The sequence below is a fragment of the Acanthochromis polyacanthus genome, chromosome 5 (genome assembly GCF_021347895.1).
Source record: "Acanthochromis polyacanthus isolate Apoly-LR-REF ecotype Palm Island chromosome 5, KAUST_Apoly_ChrSc, whole genome shotgun sequence".
NCBI classification, from domain to species: Eukaryota; Metazoa; Chordata; class Actinopteri; family Pomacentridae; genus Acanthochromis; species Acanthochromis polyacanthus.
The window spans coordinates 34,028,543-34,048,973 of record NC_067117.1 but is presented as its reverse complement, the minus strand read 5'-3'; the positions used below and the strand labels follow the sequence as shown (position 1 = coordinate 34,048,973).

Below are 20,431 nucleotides of genomic sequence, written 5' to 3'. Positions count from 1 at the left end.
AGGGTTTGAACACCAAACATAGAACTGGAAGAGGATAAGTGCATTATGCTGCAATGGTAGTATGAAAAGTTTCTATGATTTTTTTTTTTCCTTGAAACTGGGTCACCATTGCAATCCATTGTCAAAGAAAAAAAGCCATGAATTCAAGCCAACTGCACCTGCCATCCTCTGCAAAGGAGCAAGCCACAAAGTTTTCAGTAGGTGCCTTTCAAGCCTGCAGGGAGTCAGCGTTTTAAATTCAAAACACAACTTTTGGTGGAATATTTCAAATACACAATATCCAAGCAAACCAAAAAAACAGAGTTAGTCATTACTGGTAATGAATTAATGAAAGCGCCTGAAGGTTTAATAAATCAAAAGAGAATTATTTACCAAACGAGACAAATATCGCGTCTCATGCAGCACACCGGCAAATCTGTATTTCCATTATGAAGACATAATTTAAAGTTGCACTCAGTTGAAAAATATCCTGTCCTCCAATATCACAGGAATATACCATGCTTATGGGTTCTTGACACGTCAAAATCACACAACTTAATAGTGGAATTTACATTTTGCCTCCGTCTCTGTATGCTAATTTAGGTGATTTTGATAAGAGGTAAATATGCTGTCAGTGTTTACATTTGCATACAGAACTGAGTAAGTACATATTCCTTTGTGGTTCGCATTGAGAATTTTAAAAAGCACTAATTATTTTCCAAAGCCATGTTGAAAAAAATAAAACAAAACATTCTGCTTGTCTCTGACTAAAAAACAGCACTCTTTACAGTAATGCAGAACTGAAAAAAATAATTCGCTAATGTGTTTTTATGTTACCTTACTGCAATGCATAGTCCATATTTGTGCATTTTTTGTATTCAGGAAGTGAACAACTAAACATCAGTGCCAGCAAGTGAACTATATGTTGAATCAGAATAAAAAATAACTGACAGAATTAATAGGCCTGAATTGTTTTTTAGAGAATTTCATTAAACTTCAATGAAATCTTAATTTCATCCAGTCAAACTGAAGCTTTTTTTTGTCATATTTACGTTCAGACACGACTCAAAATAAGAGACATCACTTCAGACAGCCTGCTGCCTGGAATTTGCCAACCGTTAACATTTTCACTTAGCTTTACACGAGTCAGCAGGTGTTGTGTGTCTGCTATCCCCTTAGGTCAATTTCTCTGCATGAGATGAAAGGGTTACAATATGTATCTACCTGCTAATGCTGAGCTGAAAAGCACAAGACAATGTGAGCTAAACAAACAAATGTCAGTCAAACTGTGGTTTTATAGCCGGAAACTTGATAGCTGCCTGATCTTTAGAACTCAGGTGTCTCACACAGTTTTCCTTCATGTCCTTCATTCAACTTGAAATCATAGAGTACGGTGACACAACATACATATTACAAGCTAACCAAATTCTTCACTTCGCTAAGGAGGTGGAGCTTTGGCGGAGTTATGTGACGATCGGCATTGGTTTCCCTGTTTGTTCGTCTGTTTGCTAAATTACTCAAAAAAATATTTAACAGATTTGGATGAAATTTTCAGGGAAGGTCAGACATGACACAAGGACCACCTGATTAGATTTCGGCAGTGATGCGGCTTTCAGTCTGGATCCATGGATTTGTTAAAGATTTCTGTATCATTGCAAGATAGCGGCATGGCGTCACTTGAACTATGACAACAAGTGAACACGACGTCTGCTGCCTGCTGACGATCACAAGATTGTGATCCTACTACAAATCGACTGCTACGGACTTATTAGGATCCATCGGAACTGACACAAGGAACAATTGATTATATTGTGGGGTGTTTCTGAGTCCCATCAATTCCTGCAGCGTGCTACATGATTAGGTCATGTGATTTGGTATCCATACAAAACGTACACATGCATAACACACGCCTGTGCTCAGCGCAAGATCATTTTGTTTGTGCTTACATCTGTATTAAATGGCCACAGTCTATGCTGTTGTGATATCTGACAATTTTTTTCAATGCTTCAGCCGTCGGAAATCATACAACTGAGCAGCCTTGCTTTTCTTGTTCTCACGTCTCAGTATAGAATAGAGACGACCAATAACTGGGCTTGTCGTTTACTGAATTTTGAGCTCTGCATTTTTCTGAATATTGGTAAGGTTTTTTTGTTATTTTATAGCTAATCCTGACTAAAAGTAGAGTTACATTAAATTTTTAATGCTTTTGTCCTTTTTCGCCTTTATTTGATAGGTGCAGTGGAGACAGACAGGAAAGGAGGCAGAAGAGTGGGGGGAAGACATGCAGCAAAGAGCCGTGAGCTGGAACCGAACCCAGGCTGCTGTGTCAGGGATCGGCTCCTGCACATGGGTTGTTGTGCAATATGGATGCCCCAAAAGTTATATTAAATTAATAATGCTCTATTTTTCTCTAGTCTCTATTTTTGACGATCGGCATTGATTTGTCTCTTTTGTTAGCACCATTACTTAAGAACGGACTTACAGATTAACGTTAAATTTTCAGGGAAGGTCAGAAATGACACAAGGACCAACTGATTAGATTCTGGCACTGATGCGACTTATAGTCTGGTTCCATGATTTCTGTATCATTTCTGTACAGAGTGACTGTAAGTATGACAAGTGAAGACTGCCTGCTGACGATAACGTCATTGGGATCCAACTACAGTTCGATCGCTGTGGCCTTATTGGGACTTATCCGTCGGAAATCATACAAGGAATGAGCAGCCTTGGTTGAGTACTGCTCTCTGAGTGCTTTTCTAGTTTATGATGCAACTACCTCCATTTGTCATCATCACTCTGTGGAATTAAAATAAAAACCCCATCAACATGGGATAAATGCTGAAAAGGTTTCTTTTAACTTTACATACAGACTGTTAAATACAATTATAGATAAGCATTTTGTGTTGGAGATTTATTTTCACATATCTATTTACATTTATATCATCTGGTCATTCGAGTTACTCTATTGTTATGTGAGGCAGCAGAAAAGGCTGGAGTCATCTAAAGAAGCAGACTTTGCTGAACGTAACAATATAAAACCTGGTATGAAACAAAATGGGTATAATTCAGAGTGAAGACTGCTCAAATCATAACCCAAGTGGCCAACAATGTCTTAAGTCAAGGTTGCATGGGATTCCAAAAGTGGAAATGATCAATAGGTAACAACGGGGATGTTTCATATGAAGGACTTAAGTGAGTTTCATCAAATAATAAAAACACACCTGTCAAGTCGATACCAGAGTCAATACCAAAATGGGCCTGAAATGCAAGGTCTCTCTCAAAACAAAGTGTTTCTTAGTGGATTTTGTCTTTGTGGGTTCAGCTGATGGCCCTGACTTAAACCAACAGATGACAAATAACAAACAGAAAGGACCGTGGACTTACTGCTGTCAGGGCTGTGGAAAGTGCTCGAAACACAAAAAAAAACCACAACAAAAAAACTTCACTCCTACTTTTAGATGCCCACCTAAACACTTCCTTAAGAATCTATTTCATGTCATTGTGAGAACACTAGTGCTGTCTGTGTTTAAATATTTGACTGTCATCTCCGTCAACTGAAGGAAAATACGTTTCTAATGCCGAGCAGTGTGAAGGGAGACCCTGACTCAGTCTAGCCACTGACAGGAGTCCTGTGTTGCCTCGATTGATCAGGATTTATTGGAACTACAAGTAAGCTGTCTGTCTGAGAAGGAGGTGTCTTTTTAAAGTACTAAGCAGCTTTCCAAAATAATGGCCATGTCTCAGTCACACGGAGAACTTTTCTACAAGTACTCAGACGCGGGGAAATAGGAAATAGTGTGCAAGAACATGTGTGAAAAGGATGGGGGAGCTGTGGTGGAGGAGTGGGGGGTGTCTCAGGCACATATAAGGAAGACAATTTCACACTCAAACATCATTAGAAGGTAACTGAGTGGAGAAAACAGAACGCAGTCGGAAATTCTGCTTCTGTCATACCTGCTGCTGCCCGCTGCAAATTCATTTTCATTTCATAGAGGAAGGATGAAAATGGCAGAGAGAGACTCGCACACATATGGTGAGAAAGAGATTGCAGACAGGGACAGAGTAAAGTAAGATCTCAAACTTCCTTGACATGTTGAAAAAGTGGAACTTTCACAAAGAGGCGTAATTCATACTATTCGCTGCTTAAATATAGCGAAGGCAATTTGCCGAAGACAGAGAGGGAGACAGGGTGTGACGAGAATACTACTGCTCACTTGGCTGGGTTCCTTAACACTTCATGCCCACATGGCATCAAACATGCTAAACTGAGCGCGGTCTCCATTCCTCCCTCCTGCCTGCTGACTGACAGCCGCAGTGCAGGTGTGGTGCACTGCCAGAATGGAGAACTAGACTCGGGCACGCCGGCCGAGGGGAGATGAGGAGAGCTGAGAGGTAAGGAGAGTCAAAAAGGGAGGGGAGGGAGAGGAGAGAGGGCAGAGCGGGGCGAGGGAGCGGAGCGAGGAGCTGGCCCAGTGGATTTATGGGAGCAGGTCAGTGCCGAAGTACACGTGTGACACTAATGCACAAGGACAGGACAGATGTAGGAGTGAGTGCTGAGTGGCAGCCTGTCATGCACCCATCCTTCAGTTCACCTCCACCATCCAGAGAATCAACCAGTCAGAGAAAGTTTGCTCTGCAAATAGTGAGATGAGTTAAGAGAGACTGTTGAGCGTCCCTACGAGAGTTTGTTGATTTAGTTCTGGAAGGACTTGACAGAAAAATATTGCAAGAGATAGACTTAAAGTGGGTTTGGACTGGATGTGATTTAAAAAGGTGATACGATTCTATACAGAATTGTGTTTGGCTGTTGGTTGCGTGTCTGTCAGATTCGCATGAATAAAGGAAGGCAAACATTAGCATAGAGTCTGAATACATATTTAAACAGCTGCCGCCTGAGCAGTTGTCTCCTGACTTAAAGATTCTTGAATTCTTGATTCAAATGTCTGTCTGTCTGTCTGTCTGTCTGTCTATCTTACATCAGGGCTCCAGACTAACTTTTTTTCCGAGGAGCACACAGTGGCCCCTAACTTAAAATTTTAGGAGCGCAACCAGAAAATTTAGGGGCGCAAACCAAAATCGACTTGCAAAGTAAATATTCACATTCCCTTTCATTTTGACTGTATTACTGATAAATACTTGCACACTAGATGCAGAAACTATGTTTTCAATTCACATTTCACTGTGCAATAGTTAACACAACATAACAAGAAAAGCAGTCAGAGTGCAGTACTCCACCAAGGCTGCTTAGTTGATGTATTATTTCCAACGGATGAAAACTTTAATAAAAATGACCTTGTGCTGAGTACAGGCATGTGTTATGCATGTGCACGTTATGTATTTATACTGAATCATGTGTAAATTAGTCTTATAAAGGTCTGTTGATCAGTTCATCAATTTTGGCAAGACTTTGTTTTGCTAGTGTTAAAATAACCGTTCTCTCCAGGCTTTTATTTTGAAGGCGTATTTTTAATGCTACGGGCTTTTATTTCGTGACCAATTCAAGGACGAGGTTTCTTGACATGACGAAGACGCTGCTGAAAAGTCTGAAAATTCACGTAAAGATGAAAGAAAACGGTTCCACGCTGTTGCTGTCTAGCAAAGGATGTGTCTAAACTTAGAAGCAGCTGGAATGAGGACAAGAAAGGAGAGAAGGACAGGAAGGTGAATTTGTGTTCAAAATAAGGCTGAACTTAAATAAAGGCTTTGTGAAACATCAGGAGCTTCATCGTCATTCGTCCCCCGATCTCACTGTCACTCGCCTTTTTCTTCTTTGGTGTTCGTTTCCTTTCTTCTTCTTCATTTAGAGTTAATGTCAGTTGGTAAACCAGCTCATTTGTGCATTACTGTGTACTGGGCTGAAGTGTGGAGCAGAAGTTTGTCAGCAACAAAACCATACTCAATAGTAATTTAAAAAAAAGAATCTGCAAATTTACTGGTCGCACATGCACGAGTAGATGAAAAATTTACTCGCACTCGCTCAAATTTTGGAGTCTGGAGCCCTGTACATTGTCTCCTGACTTAGAGATTCTTCAATTTTTGCTTTACACGTCTGTCTTATATGCAGTATTTATACAGTTAGCATAACACCCTGCTGCCAATGTGCTAACCTGCTAATGACTGAGGTACCAATACCACTTTAATACACAGTTTCTTTATATAATACAAGACAGTGCACATGAGTTCAATCTGGTTTGACTTTTCAAACTGTTGACCACAACTTAGTTTGACTCAAAAACATAGTTTCCCTTTAAAAAGCCTTCCTCCTCCTTGGAAGTTTCACTGCTCTTCAACATTCAATGATGGTCAATTTAGTCCGTTTTTTTATTTACGGCAATTTACAAAAAAATTCTCTTTCATGTCAAAGTGATAACAGTGAAGCAGCTCAACATCATGATGCTGCCACCACCATGCATACTTTGCAAAAGCTCAATTTTGATCTTATCATGCCTAAGAAACTTCTTCCATTTGACTTGAGAGTACTAGAGAATTTTCCATTTACGTTTGCTTAATGATGAACTTAACTGTACTTTAAGGGATATTTAGCGGATTGAAATTATTTTGTATCCATCCCCAGACCTATGTTCTATATTTACATTTTTATAGCGTTGCTTGGAGTATTCATAGCGTAGGTATGGCCAGGAGTACTGACTCACCAGTGACTAGACGTTGAAGAGTATAAAGACACCTGGATACAATCACTCGAGACACATTCACTGACTCATGTGATATCTGTTTCACTAACTGTATAACTTCTAGCAACAACTGGTTGCATCTGTGTTGAATCGGGTGAGTTATTTTAATTTTTTTTTAACATAAACTAATTGACATTGCTTTGTAGGAATCAGTTTTTACTTTGATGTGAAAGAGTCTTCTTTTGGAAATTTGCTGAAAATTATGATTTTCAAAAGCCCCTTCACGATGGGACACAACAATAACTTCTGAGCAGCATCACACAGGTTTTGAGGAAAATTTGAATTGTGTGGTACACATACTTAGTTTTTTTTGGTAATTGTAAAGGAATACGAAGAACATTTGCTTTCTAACAGGGCGCCCCTTTCCTCACATCAAAGCGTTCTGTGAAGAGAAGTTTCAGCCTAAAACTTATTTAAACTATGATCGATTTAAGGAAATGCAAACAAGACAATGTTTCTTCCTTTAAAACAGGATGACAATGGGGCCATCCAGGCCATTTTCAAACGCTGTTACATCACTGTGACAATAACACTGCCTATGTGGGACAAATCACAAGCAAATATCAGATATTAATATTTATATAAAACCCTAATCTGAGCTTTTTGCAGCATAAATATCTCTCCTAAATCACAATCAGAATTACATGACAGCTATAAAATAATTTTAAGCAATGTTTACACTTAAGGTGGGAACCAAGGCAGCTACCTAGTGTTACTACAGGACTTATTTTCTTAGCTTAAGGCTAAAATTCAAATAAACATTTAGAGGAGCAGGAGCAGTTGAGCGTTATTGATGGGAGCTTAATGTTAGATTTGCCCTGTTATACAATGGCATGGGAACGCACATAATGATGAAATGAGAGTGGTTCCGAGAAATGTATTCTTTATAATCAATAAAAGACTGCTGAAATCTGTCAAAGGTCTTACTCTTGCTTCCCAAAAAGTTTTCTCTGGTGGTATGAAATTGTTACTTTTTGCAATACAATTTCAGCTGGCAGAAGTTCTTCTGATTTTCATTTTAACTTTAGGCAATACGTTTAAAGATTTGTGAGAGCTTAACAGCAGTGCCACACTGAACATTGAAGTTTTCTATATTTTGAAAAGTTAATGCAGCAACTCACATTAATCTTATCTTTGTGAGTGAGCAAAGAAGAGCTGATCAGTGAGAGGGACAAAGGAGCATTCTTCATTTCATTTGAGCATTTTTTTTAAAAACAAAAACAACTAAAATAACCCAAAAAGAAAGAACAGTGTGTGCCACTAAAAGTCAGCTTTGGCTTTGGCAAGTTGTTTGTTAAAGCTGTGTACAGTAAATCTAAAAGCTCTGGTAATATGACAGGATCTGGTAGAATACACACTCAAATAAACGAGCTAAGGAACACATTTTCCCAATTTGTTTTCACTACTCAAACAGTAACACATTTTTTTCCACTAGAGCTGACCACAGGTGGCCCTAAACTCCATGCTCAGTACACCTTTTGGCTAATAGTAGAGAAGTGTGGCTATTGTTGCTCACCTCCAGGAGTGAACGCACCTTCATGTGGGAAAGTGAAGAGAAAAGAAGAACTTAACTGCAGGCTGTCCCTGGATAAGGCTAAGAATAGCACAAGAAAGGCGGAGTGAGTGCAGAGGGTGAGTGCCATTCACAGACCATTATACACTATTTCACGAGGATGTTACAGATGTTATAGGAACACTTTGCAATCTTGAGGTGCACACTTTGGAGGACAAGTGACTCCTGCTGTCCACGGTGCTAAACTTGGCGTTGCCCTGGCTGCTCCCCAACGCTTACGCCTGCAGCCAGAATTCATGCTGGCAGGGACTGATGGTCAATAGAGCTACCATCAGTGTGATGATTAGCCACAGCCAAACAATCTTAATAAATATGACTTCTTGTTCCAGATCCTTGTTATGGAGTCACTAAAGGGCCAACATAAGGTCTCCTTCTCTTCTGTTCTGCTCTGCTTAATTACAGTCAGTTAATAAGAGTCATCAAGTTATTTAGTTAGTTCACTGCCCTTGCCTGTGGACAATTTAGTTTGCTCACCGCCCGCTCAGGCAGAACATTTTTTGGTCACTCGTGAGAGAAATATGATGTTCTTTAAGCACTATCACGTTGCACTGTGTTCTCTAAACTTGGATCCAAATAAGCAAGACTACATAAGTGTTCACTTTAATCAGAGTGACAGCAACACTGACTCCAAAACGACTTGCTGCTGTTTTTTTTTCCTGGATAACTCCATGACTAACACCCTTGACTTTAGCACATGAGATCAGTGGATCAAATCCTGGTCAGGGCGCGGTTGTCCAATAAGGACCCTTAGGCAAGGTCCTTAATACTGCCTGACCACCTATTTTTTGTTTTGTCTACCGTCAGATGTGCGTCGCTTTGGATAAAAGCATCTACTAAATGAAATTGTAAATTATAGGTGTGTAAGAGTCTCAGCAAAATTCCAAAACATCGGCAAGAATGACCTGAAGGCAGCCCAAGGAAAATTATCTGCCTGACAAGATGCCACCACAATAAAGCAAGAAATTCACTAATTTCTTTAGACCAACTTTAAGTGGGATCTCTCCATTCCCATTTTCCACAACATACTGCATCTCTCTTCAGACATATTGAGCAGTTACAGAAAGCCTGTACTGTCCAGACACTGAGATAAGGTCATAAAGACATTGAAGAGTTTCTCTGAGAGCACGTCTGTTTGGACAATACTGTCAGTCGGAATGAACTGGAGCCTGAATCAGTCATCTGACTGTGGCTGAAAGTTCTGCCACTCACATTGCAGGTAGTCTGCAAATAACAGCTTCCATAAAAGAAAAAAAAAAGAGTTCTCTGGCTTACAATATTGTTTCTTTGTGCAAGCTGTGTTGCTGTGTGGTAAAAGTGGACGAAGCAACAAGCACATTTGGTTAAACTATGAAATTTGAACTCTGTATCGTTTGCCAGTATGGCCCATGTTTCTGTGCCTGTGGTTGCTCCTGCAGACACAGTAAAAGGGGATGTTAATGAACTGCTGTCACACGTAGGCTGGTGCCTTTGAGGCAGCAGTCAGGATTCACTCCACGTACTCGTCTGTTTGCAGTGTGGAGGCTGTGATGTGCTGCCTGACTGCAGAGAGTCGCTTGCGGCCAGACAGGAGGGGACCAACTCAGTACAGGGGGTCCCTGCTGTGGTCCCACTCTTTCACCAGCAGAGCTCAGCTCTTCACGCGAGTGTGTGTATCTATGTTTCTGGCTCTTCAGGTGTTTGCCTCTGTCTGAGATGCATGCTTGCTTGTGTGCAGTTGCATTTGTCAGCAGGAAGCATGTGTGAATATATGTAAAATGCACATGCACACTATAGAAGTGCTGTTGTGCCCTGCAGATTATCAGTCAGATTAGTAACAAAACGAAGAAGGATAGCAAGGGAAAACCAGTGCACATGTGTGCCACTGTGTAGGTGTGTTTGTGTTTGTGAGAGAGACGGAGAAAGATTGCCCACTGCTCTCCCATGCAATCTGCCACTACTGCACCCTGGGTAGTGTCAGAATGGTTTGGGCACCCGCTGTGCCACCTGTCACTCCCAGCCCTGAGGCTCATTGCTGGTCCAGCCACCCAACACAGAGGCCCAGCCTCAATTATATTACTATCACACAAACAGAATTGTCTCTTTATCCCCTCAGGAGATTTCTCTCTTTCGGCTGACATTGTTGTCTTTTACGTCAAACTCTGTGGCCGTTTACAAGTATGATTTCAGCGCAGGTCTTGCTCTGCATTATTTAACCTTTAAATACAAATCATCAGCTTGGACATATGTAGGGGTGGGAAAACTCCTTGTCAGTGCAGTTGCTAATGACATTATCACAGGAACTCAGCAAATAGGGTACCCCTTGAAGGGGAATTCGGGGACTCTCTTGTAAGCATGACATCTGGCTCCACCAAACATCTGAGTAAGCAGATTGGCCCTGCAGGCCTGGTGTGACAGGCGATGAGGAAGCTGGGAGATGTGGGAGAACTGATCTGCACAGCTCCGCTGCTCAAGCTGTCACTTTAGCTTGGCTTGGCACAGTTACATTCTCCCTGGCTCTCAAGCATTAGGCCCACTCCTCTGACTGCCGCTGCCCTGCCGGCACCGAGCCAAGTCTTTCATGGGGGAGGTCGCTCATCACTCGCACTCCTTTCTTTCTTTCCTGCTTCTAGTCTGTCACAGCAGGGCTCTGGCTTCTCTTTTGCGATCTTTCTCTTTTTGTCCTCCCCTGCCTCTTTCTTATTCTATCCTCACCGGATGCCACAGAAAAGGGATCCATTATAATCCGCCATTATTTGCTATTCCCAGCTCCTGTGCAGTACTCAAAGCTACTCATATACTCTCTCCTTTCCTTCTTTGCTGTTCTTTAAGTAGGTACTGAGTTATTCATTAGTCACTCACCACACTAGGATCTGCCTCAACATGTTAAGACTATCACTTTATGTATGACAAGGTGCCTGCTACACACTGCATGTAACTGTGATAGTAAATATCGCTATTTATGTTTAAATGCCAACAGTCTAAATGGAGGCCATAAATATATCTAAAGGGGATGAGTTATCAGCCTCCCTCTCACTATTCACTTCTGCGTATGAACAAATTCACACATAAAAACTAAAAGTGTATAAAATTGGGCTACAACACAATCAGGGGATCAATTACAGCCCCGACTTTTTGCAATTCAGACCAACACTATATGTACATGTAATAATGTGTACTTAAGCTGAATAGATCACAAAAGTTAAGCATTAATGTCCAGTATTAGGTAAAGGCTAAAGCAAAGAAAAAAAGTGTCTTGATTAAAACCTCCCCAAGGAACATTTTGTAGAGACAATTTATTATTTCATCCAAGTACTGAAGGAAATGAAATTATTTGAGTGAAGTAATTACCCAGTCACGAAAGAACAACCGTTTCTAATTTTCAAAAGGTCAAGATGTCCTGTTGACCCTGAGATAAGTGCATATATGTTACCACAGTGTCCTGTGTTTACATCCTTATTTCCTCTGTTTACCAATCTCACTTTTGTCAAAGATCTAAAAGAAGCAAACTGCCATTTAAAAATATAGATTTTTAGATGTTGCAAAAGGATTCTAATTGAGAAAAAGCTCAGGCAACGCAATGGTGTGTTATTTTAATAACTAGCATCACAAATAGAAACAGAAGCAAAAGATATGCATTAATAGTTTAAGCCAGAGCTGCTTAATATTTGACGGGTTCTCTTAAAATGCTCCAAAATCAATATTTGCAACCGCTACACAACAGTTTTGGTAAACACACAACATTATGGCTGAAGTGTTATCAGAATCCGCCATGTTGCTTCAGTTTATCATTTTAAACGGAAAACAAAATCAAAAGTTCACCAAGTGCTGCTACTGGCACAAACAAGGTAATGACTCATGCACAGTGTGTTTTTCTGGCTGAAAGCAGCAGCTGATGGAACATTACTTCGTCTTATACGCAGGCTAATCTTTTCAAATGCCACTCTATACATAGGTTATTTGGATCACAATTAGTATTTTAAGGTGGTGATGCATGTTGTTTGAACACTAGTCTATTACAATCCCCAGTTATTATAATTTATATTTATATGTACATTAAAATGCTTGTCACCAGGTGTTATCTTTTAGTGGTTAACATCACTGCCAGGGTCTACTTGTGTTGGGTAATTTTATCATTAAAACTTTTTCTGAAATGAGCTGTGCTGCACAATCTACACTTTATCTTTTGAAACTTTTAATCAGTCATCTGCATAGGAAACCCTTTGGGGCTGTTGTTCCCTGTTTCACTGCATATGGATTCACTCAGCTGTGGCTGTCATTACGCTCTCATTCGCAAAAAATATCATATACAGGGCATTTTACCTGGAGCCACATCTGTATGTGAAATACAACTCACTTGTCTGGCCTGCCAGGCACCTGCAGGCGTAAGCGACATTTGTTAGCACTCTGGATCTGTTCTTCTTTGATGCGAATAAGCCTCTGCAGAGCCAGACACCAGTCCTGGGCCACTGTGGTGTTCAGGTTCTTTGATGGAAAAACATACACAGTTAAAACTTGTTTCTCAGCTGTGACATACACCAGGGTCATGCAGCACACACCCCAGCACATTATGTGCACACAGAGCACAACTGTATACCACAGATGTACTTGATATTCTTTGGCACAAGCTGAGAAAGTACCACACATCCGTTAAAAAAAACACACACACACAAAAAAAACACTGCAGTTCAAATAATGTACCGAAAGCATTTTTATCCTCTCAAATGTAATACTCAACTCACTTTAGCACCAGCATCCATTTTACAGTAAAACCTAGGGCCTCCAGTCAAAATGAATCAAATCAATTTCCTGAAGTCAATGAGCTGTGCAGATGTATTTTGTCTATTTGTTCAGTGGACAATATTATAACTGGGTGGAAAGTGAGTATCAGTCATATAGCTGAGGCCGGGCCAATACCTCTCCTTCTGTGGACATCATGCTCATTAAATGCAGGGTGGCAGAGGTGCCACCATTAGCCTGAGAGGCTCTTTGGTGATTGCTGGAGAACACCTCCCTGGATCTGTTACTGTGTGCTACTATAAGATGGTGTTAACGTGACAGGGGCGGACTACCGGGAAGTGTCCTGATTTAAACGCTACAGGAGGGACGCCAGTCGTTTCTTTTGCACCAGAACAAATCTGAATCTTTTAGTGTATAAAAGGGAACATCTCATTCCAACCACTGTGTCACTATTCATGAGGCAATAGATGGGAGACTTGTTGCTTTCAGAAATAGATGATTCAAGATGCATACAAGGCGGCTCTTTGATCACGGTTTAAACATCTTGAAGGATTTTGCAATTTCTCTAAGAGAAGCAGCAGAACGAGACTTTCCCAAATGGTTATCTTTGCACTATCCGAGCTTGATCTCTTAGTTTGCAATGAAGTCAGCATTTTAATTTAACTGTGCACACTTCAGTGTTGTCTTTGCTACCTCTGTGATTCTTCACTGTGTTCTCAAGGCTTAGAGGGTATTGTAAGGAAAGCTTTAGTTTACAGAGTGCATTCCATATTTCATATGTTTTCATTCAATATTTTGAGTTAACTTGATTATAAATAATTTATGATACTGAAAGTAGTTTTGGAGGAGACAAAAGCCTGCTTCAAGGACAGTCTGCATGTGTGTGTTTAGTTTTTTTTCCAGTGGCCAATTAAAGCTTTTATACAAACTCACTGGAGAACTGGTCTGGGCTGTGATGTGACAAACTGTGACATCCGTGGTTTCACCTGTAAAGTCTCCTGGACCGATTGTTTCTGCAGCACTATATATGTTCTTTGATACACATTACCCTGTGAGACACTTCAGCAAAACGGCAAAACGACAACATAGAGCGACACACACCTGGTACGTCCCCTGAAGTGTGCCCACAAGGAGAGTGACCTCCTCAACCACAGACAGGTCGTGTTGCAGTTCCTGCAGCTCTTGGTAGAGGCGTGGAGGACCCAGGATCGCCTTACCTAAACACAACAACACCCAGAGTTTAAGATTTTAGGGTATCACCAACATGTTGTGTAATCAATGGAAAAGAGGCACTCTGAAATGTGATAACCATGCCAATACAACAGGCACACATAAAATACACTGCCTGTCCAAAAAAAAGTCGCCACCTGGATTTAACTAAGCAAATAGGTAAGAGCCTTCCATTGGATAATTACTGCAGTGATGAATATGTTTCAGCAGCAATAATCTGTTTAACTCTAGCTGATGTAGTGAGGAGCTTCTCCTTTTTTAAACAACCTGTTGGAAAGCAAATCCTGTGGTTGTACAAAGGATGTTAATCTGTCTCAGAAGGGTGAAATTATTGGCCTGCATCAAGCAAAGAAAACAATTAAGATTTCTGCAACTACTAAAGTCAGGTTAAGAACCGTCCAACACATTATTAAAACCTGAAGGATAGTGGAGAAGCATCATCTCTGAGGAACAAATGAGGTTGGAACAAACTCTTGGATGATCATGATCATCTATCCTGTTCCAGAGTGATGGGGGCATCAGGGTAAAAAAAAGAGGTGGATGAAGTGATGACCTCATCATGTCTAGTGCCTACCAGCCTGTGGGGGTTAGGGTTATGATCTGGGGTTGGTCAGGTTCAGCAACATTATGTTCCCAAAGAATGAGGTCAGCTGACTTCCTGAATATCCTGAATGACCAGGTCCTTCCATCAACGGAGTTTTTCTTTCCCGATGGCATGAGCATGTTCCAAGATGACGATGTGAGGATTCATGAGGCTCACATTGTGAAGGAGTGGCTCAGGGAGCATGAGACATGAATTGGCCTCTACAGAGTCCAGACCTCAGCCCCACTGAGAATCTTTAGGATTTGCTGGAAAGACTGTGCAGCGGTCCCACTCTCCCATCATCAATATAAGATCCTGGCAGAAAATTAACCCAACTCTGGACAGAAATAAATGCTGTGACACCGCAGAAGCTTATTGAAATAATGCCACAGTGAATGCATGCTGTACTCAAAGCTAAAGGCAGTCCAACAAAATATTAGTGGTTTTTTGTAGATGGGCAGTGTAAAATACAAAGGTAACTTTTATTGAATCATTAATTGTGGTTCTTTGTAAGGAAGACTGGAAATGCTGATATTCAGCAGCAGTCAGTAATCTGGGAAACAAATAACAGCTGAAAGAAGAGGTTAGTTTATTGATTGGTGTATTTATTGTTCTGTTATTGATCGCATAATGGATCAGTTAATATTTAAACTGTCAACGCACTGAGATAAAAGGAATCAATTCAATTATTTGGTAATTAATTAATCGTTTACTATGTACAATCTCACCACCATTTTTATTAAACACGTGATATGTGGACGAACTCCCCTTAAGTGCAATCAGCAACAAACTGTTCAAAAAAGCTCAAGGTCAAAGTGTTCCACAAATGGAGAAAAAACAAAGACATTGTCTGTGAGAACTCGTGAAAGTGCCGAAAGAAAAGTTGCCTTTGTTGAAACTCCAGTGGCACTAATAAAAGAGGTTCGATGTGCAGATGGATCGATCTTCATTATTTGCTGGACTACAGAGAGTGAATTTATGAGCAAAAAAAAATTAGATGGAGAAACTGTTATTTGGAGCTATGATGCCCTTTTGCTGGCCAAAAGGAATGCAGGTGTCTCATTAGACACAAAATTCAGCATCGATTTGAGGTCCGCCGCTTTCAAAGTCTCTCTCTCCTACTGCCAAGAATCGATAGCTGTGTCTCCTCCTGTCTGCCATCCTCTGTCCTAGCTCCCCTGGCCCACATCTCCCCAGCAGCGGACTTTCTGAGAACTGCCTAATTAAATTCTGCAGGTAGATTTTGCTCCAGAGCTGTCCTGCACTGTCACCGCTACCACATAATAAAGTAGAAGAAGAGCTGAGCCGGTAGGCGGGCTGAGTGAGGCATGCTCCTCTGAAGGGACCTGCAGCTTTTTGTCTATTCGCATGCATAAATGGAGTGAGAGTAAAGCCGTAAGAGGGAAGGGATAGAGAAAGGGGAGGGGTGGGCTTGTATTCTTCATCTAAAGAGCTCCATTGGAGCTTTTGGGGTTTAATGGGATCTTTGACACTGGCAGACACTGACATCTGTCATCTGTGCAAGGAAATCAATAGGTGAGACATCTGAATATAAAGGGGTGTGCAAGCTGCAAGAACAATGTTTGCCTGTTCTTTCCAAAGGGATTGCCTGGAACCCTGTGCAGGTTCATTGAGTCCTTTTGGGCCCGCTGTTGGCTACGGCCCGAGAGGTGAATGTGCTGAGTTGTAATCCAGCGTAATCCCGTTGGTGAGGCAGGATATGGTTTATACACTCAGACATGGCTATCCACACCAGCCGCCAGGCACATAACTCACTGGTGTGGAAGGCCTGAGCCCATAGGGGTCCATGTTTGCACTCAGCTGCTGTGCCAGTGATGCTAGCAAGTGGCTTTAAAGACAATTCAGCTTCCACACCTGCATCAAAAATCCTTGTCTGATCCCTGGCCAAAGCCCAGTGGTACACTTCTGACAAAAAAAAAAAAAGAAAGAAAATGCACGGCTGACAGTAGGTCAAAAGGGAACCAGCAATAAAGGAGGCATAATGGGGGTAGAATGAGCAAAGACAGCATGAGAGCATGCTGGCACAAGAGGCTTTTAGGAAAAAGCATAAACATTGTTGGACTTTCTATGTTTTGGCAGGAAGAGACAAGGAGAGGGGCAGTATGATAGAGACACAGGCAGAGGCAGAGGGTAGAGTGAAAAAAGACAGGCCTCCATATCCCTAAAGGCCAGTTTTCTTCAATAAAGGAGGGTACCAGAAGATGAAAAATGACTCCATTTTGAGTCGTGCTGAGGGAGAGCAGGATTTAGACGAGACACCCCACTGAATGACATCACAGAGGACTATAAATAGATGGGACTGCCAGTATGAATGGAAATTTGGGGAACGGCCCCACAGATGTTCAGGGAGGTTTCTGCATAGACGTGATTAAGGTGACCACACGGTGTCAAAATAGTGAAAAAAATGCCAAACAGAGAATGTCAGAATCAGTATCCGGACCTGCGGGGCAAAACATTTGCAGAGTTATACACAGGTAAGGGAAGACAGACAGCTGCACTCAGAGCTAACCTTAAATGATCCCAGAACCTTGCAGCAAAGTTGCGAGTATACAAGCATCCACCTGCCAGAGCTACAGCACAGTCTAAATCCAGTGAGAATCTAAACCAGCTCTCAAAACAGTAGCTGCTTGCAGAGCATGACACGGGGAGCGCTGAAGAAGGCACCATTAATATTTAAGTCATGGAGCTGCAACTTTAAAAAGTGTGTAGCATTACATCCTGATAAGGCTTTGTATCTCCCTTTTCCCATGGCACATTTATCAGGGATCTCGTCAAGCTCTGTATACACCAGAGTTTTGTGAGGGGTGGCGGAAGAACTAGTGTTTCAACCACAGATTCCTATCTACTGCTACTGGCTCTCTAATTGGGCCTGGAAAAGGGAGGGAATAATCTCTACAGATTGATGACTCCACTCTGGATGTGTTTGTGGTCTATCAGAGAGTGAAATGAGAGTGCGAGGATGATGCGGCAGAGGGCTCGCTAGCCCCACATCGCTCTCCAAGATAAAACACCCCAGGCAGATGGGAACAAGTGACCATCATCACTATCAACCTCACAAACACATCCTCAATCAGACTGACAAGCAGCACGGATGCGTCTCCTCCCCTCCATGCGACACTCGAGAACGGAAACAGATTAGCCTTGCTGAGTCAGAGGAAGGGGCAGAGACTAACAGTCGGTTCAAGTGATGAGATTAACTAGACACATATGAAAGAGGACTGAGATAAAGCATATTGACTTTTTTTTTTTTTACCTGAAGCGCACATCCCACTTGGCCTTTTGGTTCCACTCTGCTGGAACAAGGTGTCTTTGTTTTGAGAGCCCTCCTGCCCAACTTCGACTACTTGCACCTGCTGTAGGGGGCGCTCCACTTCATGGTGTACTTGGGGCCGACAGGGACGAGGCTGCTGATATCCGGAGGCCCCCTTGTGGAGATAAGAAAAAAAAAAAGTAGTGAATCTAAAAGAGAAAACTGGAAAATCCTGCTACATCACTACACCCATCGCATCACGGGAGGGGGAAGCTCTTCGCAATGCCACAAAGAAGAGTTGGGTGTGGGAATTAGAATTTGTATGATCACCCATGTTCCCCGCCAAAATTGTACCCCTGGCTGTGAGGAGGAGTTCATTGCTATTCATGTATTCCTGTAATCACGCAGACAATCAACATTGTGATCGGTTTGTCAAGATCCTGGAGGGCAGACAAAGTCAACTTCGGGACACTCAAGTTGAATGAGACGTAGAGTGATAATTACTTTGAAGGCTGAACGAGAGGGCTTTAAGCAACATCTCTGACAGCGACTTCGCAAAATATACAAAATCCTCTTTCCTGTTTACTTCTCTCGAGAAAGAGCGAGAGAGGAGAAGGGAGAGAGAGGGAGATGTGATCAATGGTGCTGTCACAGGAGATAAATTGGAAAGAAACCAAAAAATGTTTTACGTCAGTAATCTAGGACTCCTGCAGCTGTAGTTAGGTATTCTACCATTTGTTTAAAGCTGATAAAGCTCCTGCGACTCCAGATAGTGCTCCAAAGCCCTAGCAGCGATTTCTCTTTACTACGCAGTTTGCCAAATATCCTTGCAAAACCTAGGGCATCACATTAGAGCCCTGTGCCACCTAATAGCTATTTCTTCAAACTGTGCAGCGTACCAGACTCTTCTTTCAAAACTTGCACACAACTTCATGCCAGACCTACACATTATGAACGCATTAGCAAAGTATTCTTCAATGCAAGGGCATTTAACTCAACTTGCTCCACAAGAGGGACTTACTTGACATTTATGTTGGCACAGATGAGCACATCATCAAAGAGGAAGACCTTTCGCTCCTTCGACTTCAGGACTTGTCCCCGTTCGCCGTACACAGTCTCAATAAGCGTCTCACAAAGGACCAGTGACCCCTGCTCCAAGTTCAGTTGCTAAAAGGGACACAGCAATCAGATCAGAGGCGGAGGAGACAGTATCACAAAGGGCCAGTCCTCCGGAGTTTAGTGCCTGGAGGACGCAGAAGTCAGGCTTGGAGGAACAGATGTCTCATCAGGGATTAGCAACATATTCATTCTGCTGAAGGTCACTGTATGTACACACACACACACACACACACACACACACACACACACACATCTGTAGTCTGTTCATTCGGTGAACTTTCGCTAGCTTTCCTGTGCACACATTTTCACAGTGACAAGGACCCTAAAGGCAGCTCTCGCTTCATTTAGGCTCCAGGATTTGCCAGAAATGTTTTGTATTATTTTTTTATACTTCCAAAACATGCTTCCAATTATTCTTTGTCCTTTTGTCTGCACCACACTATCCACCTTGCCACTATCACAGAGTCCAAAGTGGCTCAGCTTATGAGCATTAGGACACACAATCCTTTCCACCACAACACGGCGACGACACAGCGACACAAATGTTTGTTGTGTGCACACCTTTACACATTCACACCCACATGCAGACACAGTTAAGGAGTCCAACAACAGATGCAATTTATGCTACAGTATGTTGGCACATGCCGCGCTTTCCAGTCATCCGTATGTTTGGCAAAGAAAATAGCAACAGAAAGCTTTCTATCACTTTGGTCCAGCTTTTTTTTTTTTGCCTAAATCAATAGTTTTATTTTATGCACCAAACTGAGCCAGGCTCATCGCAGCTAAAGGGATGCCACAGCAGGCTGAGTCCACATGAAAGTTTACATCCTGTTACCTTGATGTTTGTGTTTGTGAGAAAGGCACAAATCTTAGCAAATAATGAATCCCTCTGCTGCACCCGTTCTACAACCTGCGGTGCAGTAATGCAGCTGACCACATTTCACAAAAGACGACGTCCTATCTGTAAGATGGAGCTGATTCTGGTGCAGATTGTTCACAAAATGAGTCATTAGTCCGACCTGGATCGCCGTTTGATGGCCGCGAAATCATTCAGCTCCTTCAAGAGGTGGCTGCTGAGAGAATACACCCTTAAAGTTTTCAAGCCTCAATAGGCACAGAGGGCACAGCTCCATGCATGTGTGCTCATATGAGCAGGGAGCGCATGTGTGTGAGAGTGTGTATGAAACCCATTCTCACTCACATTGTTATCTGTCCTATTCTAGTGACTTAGATACTTTGAGACAAAGAATGAATATTTCATTGGATGG

General features: G+C 41.9%; 1 protein-coding gene across 1 annotated transcript in view; it reads right to left on the bottom strand.

The window, feature by feature from the left end:
- Positions 1 to 20,431, bottom strand: part of arhgef10la (Rho guanine nucleotide exchange factor (GEF) 10-like a) — a 129,624-nt gene that overhangs the window by 63,547 nt on the left and 45,646 nt on the right. The window contains 5 exon segments of the mRNA XM_022192616.2: positions 12,578 to 12,705; positions 14,062 to 14,177; positions 18,048 to 18,149; positions 18,152 to 18,219; positions 19,066 to 19,211. Coding sequence (XP_022048308.2) covers positions 12,578 to 12,705; positions 14,062 to 14,177; positions 18,048 to 18,149; positions 18,152 to 18,219; positions 19,066 to 19,211 — 560 coding nt within the window.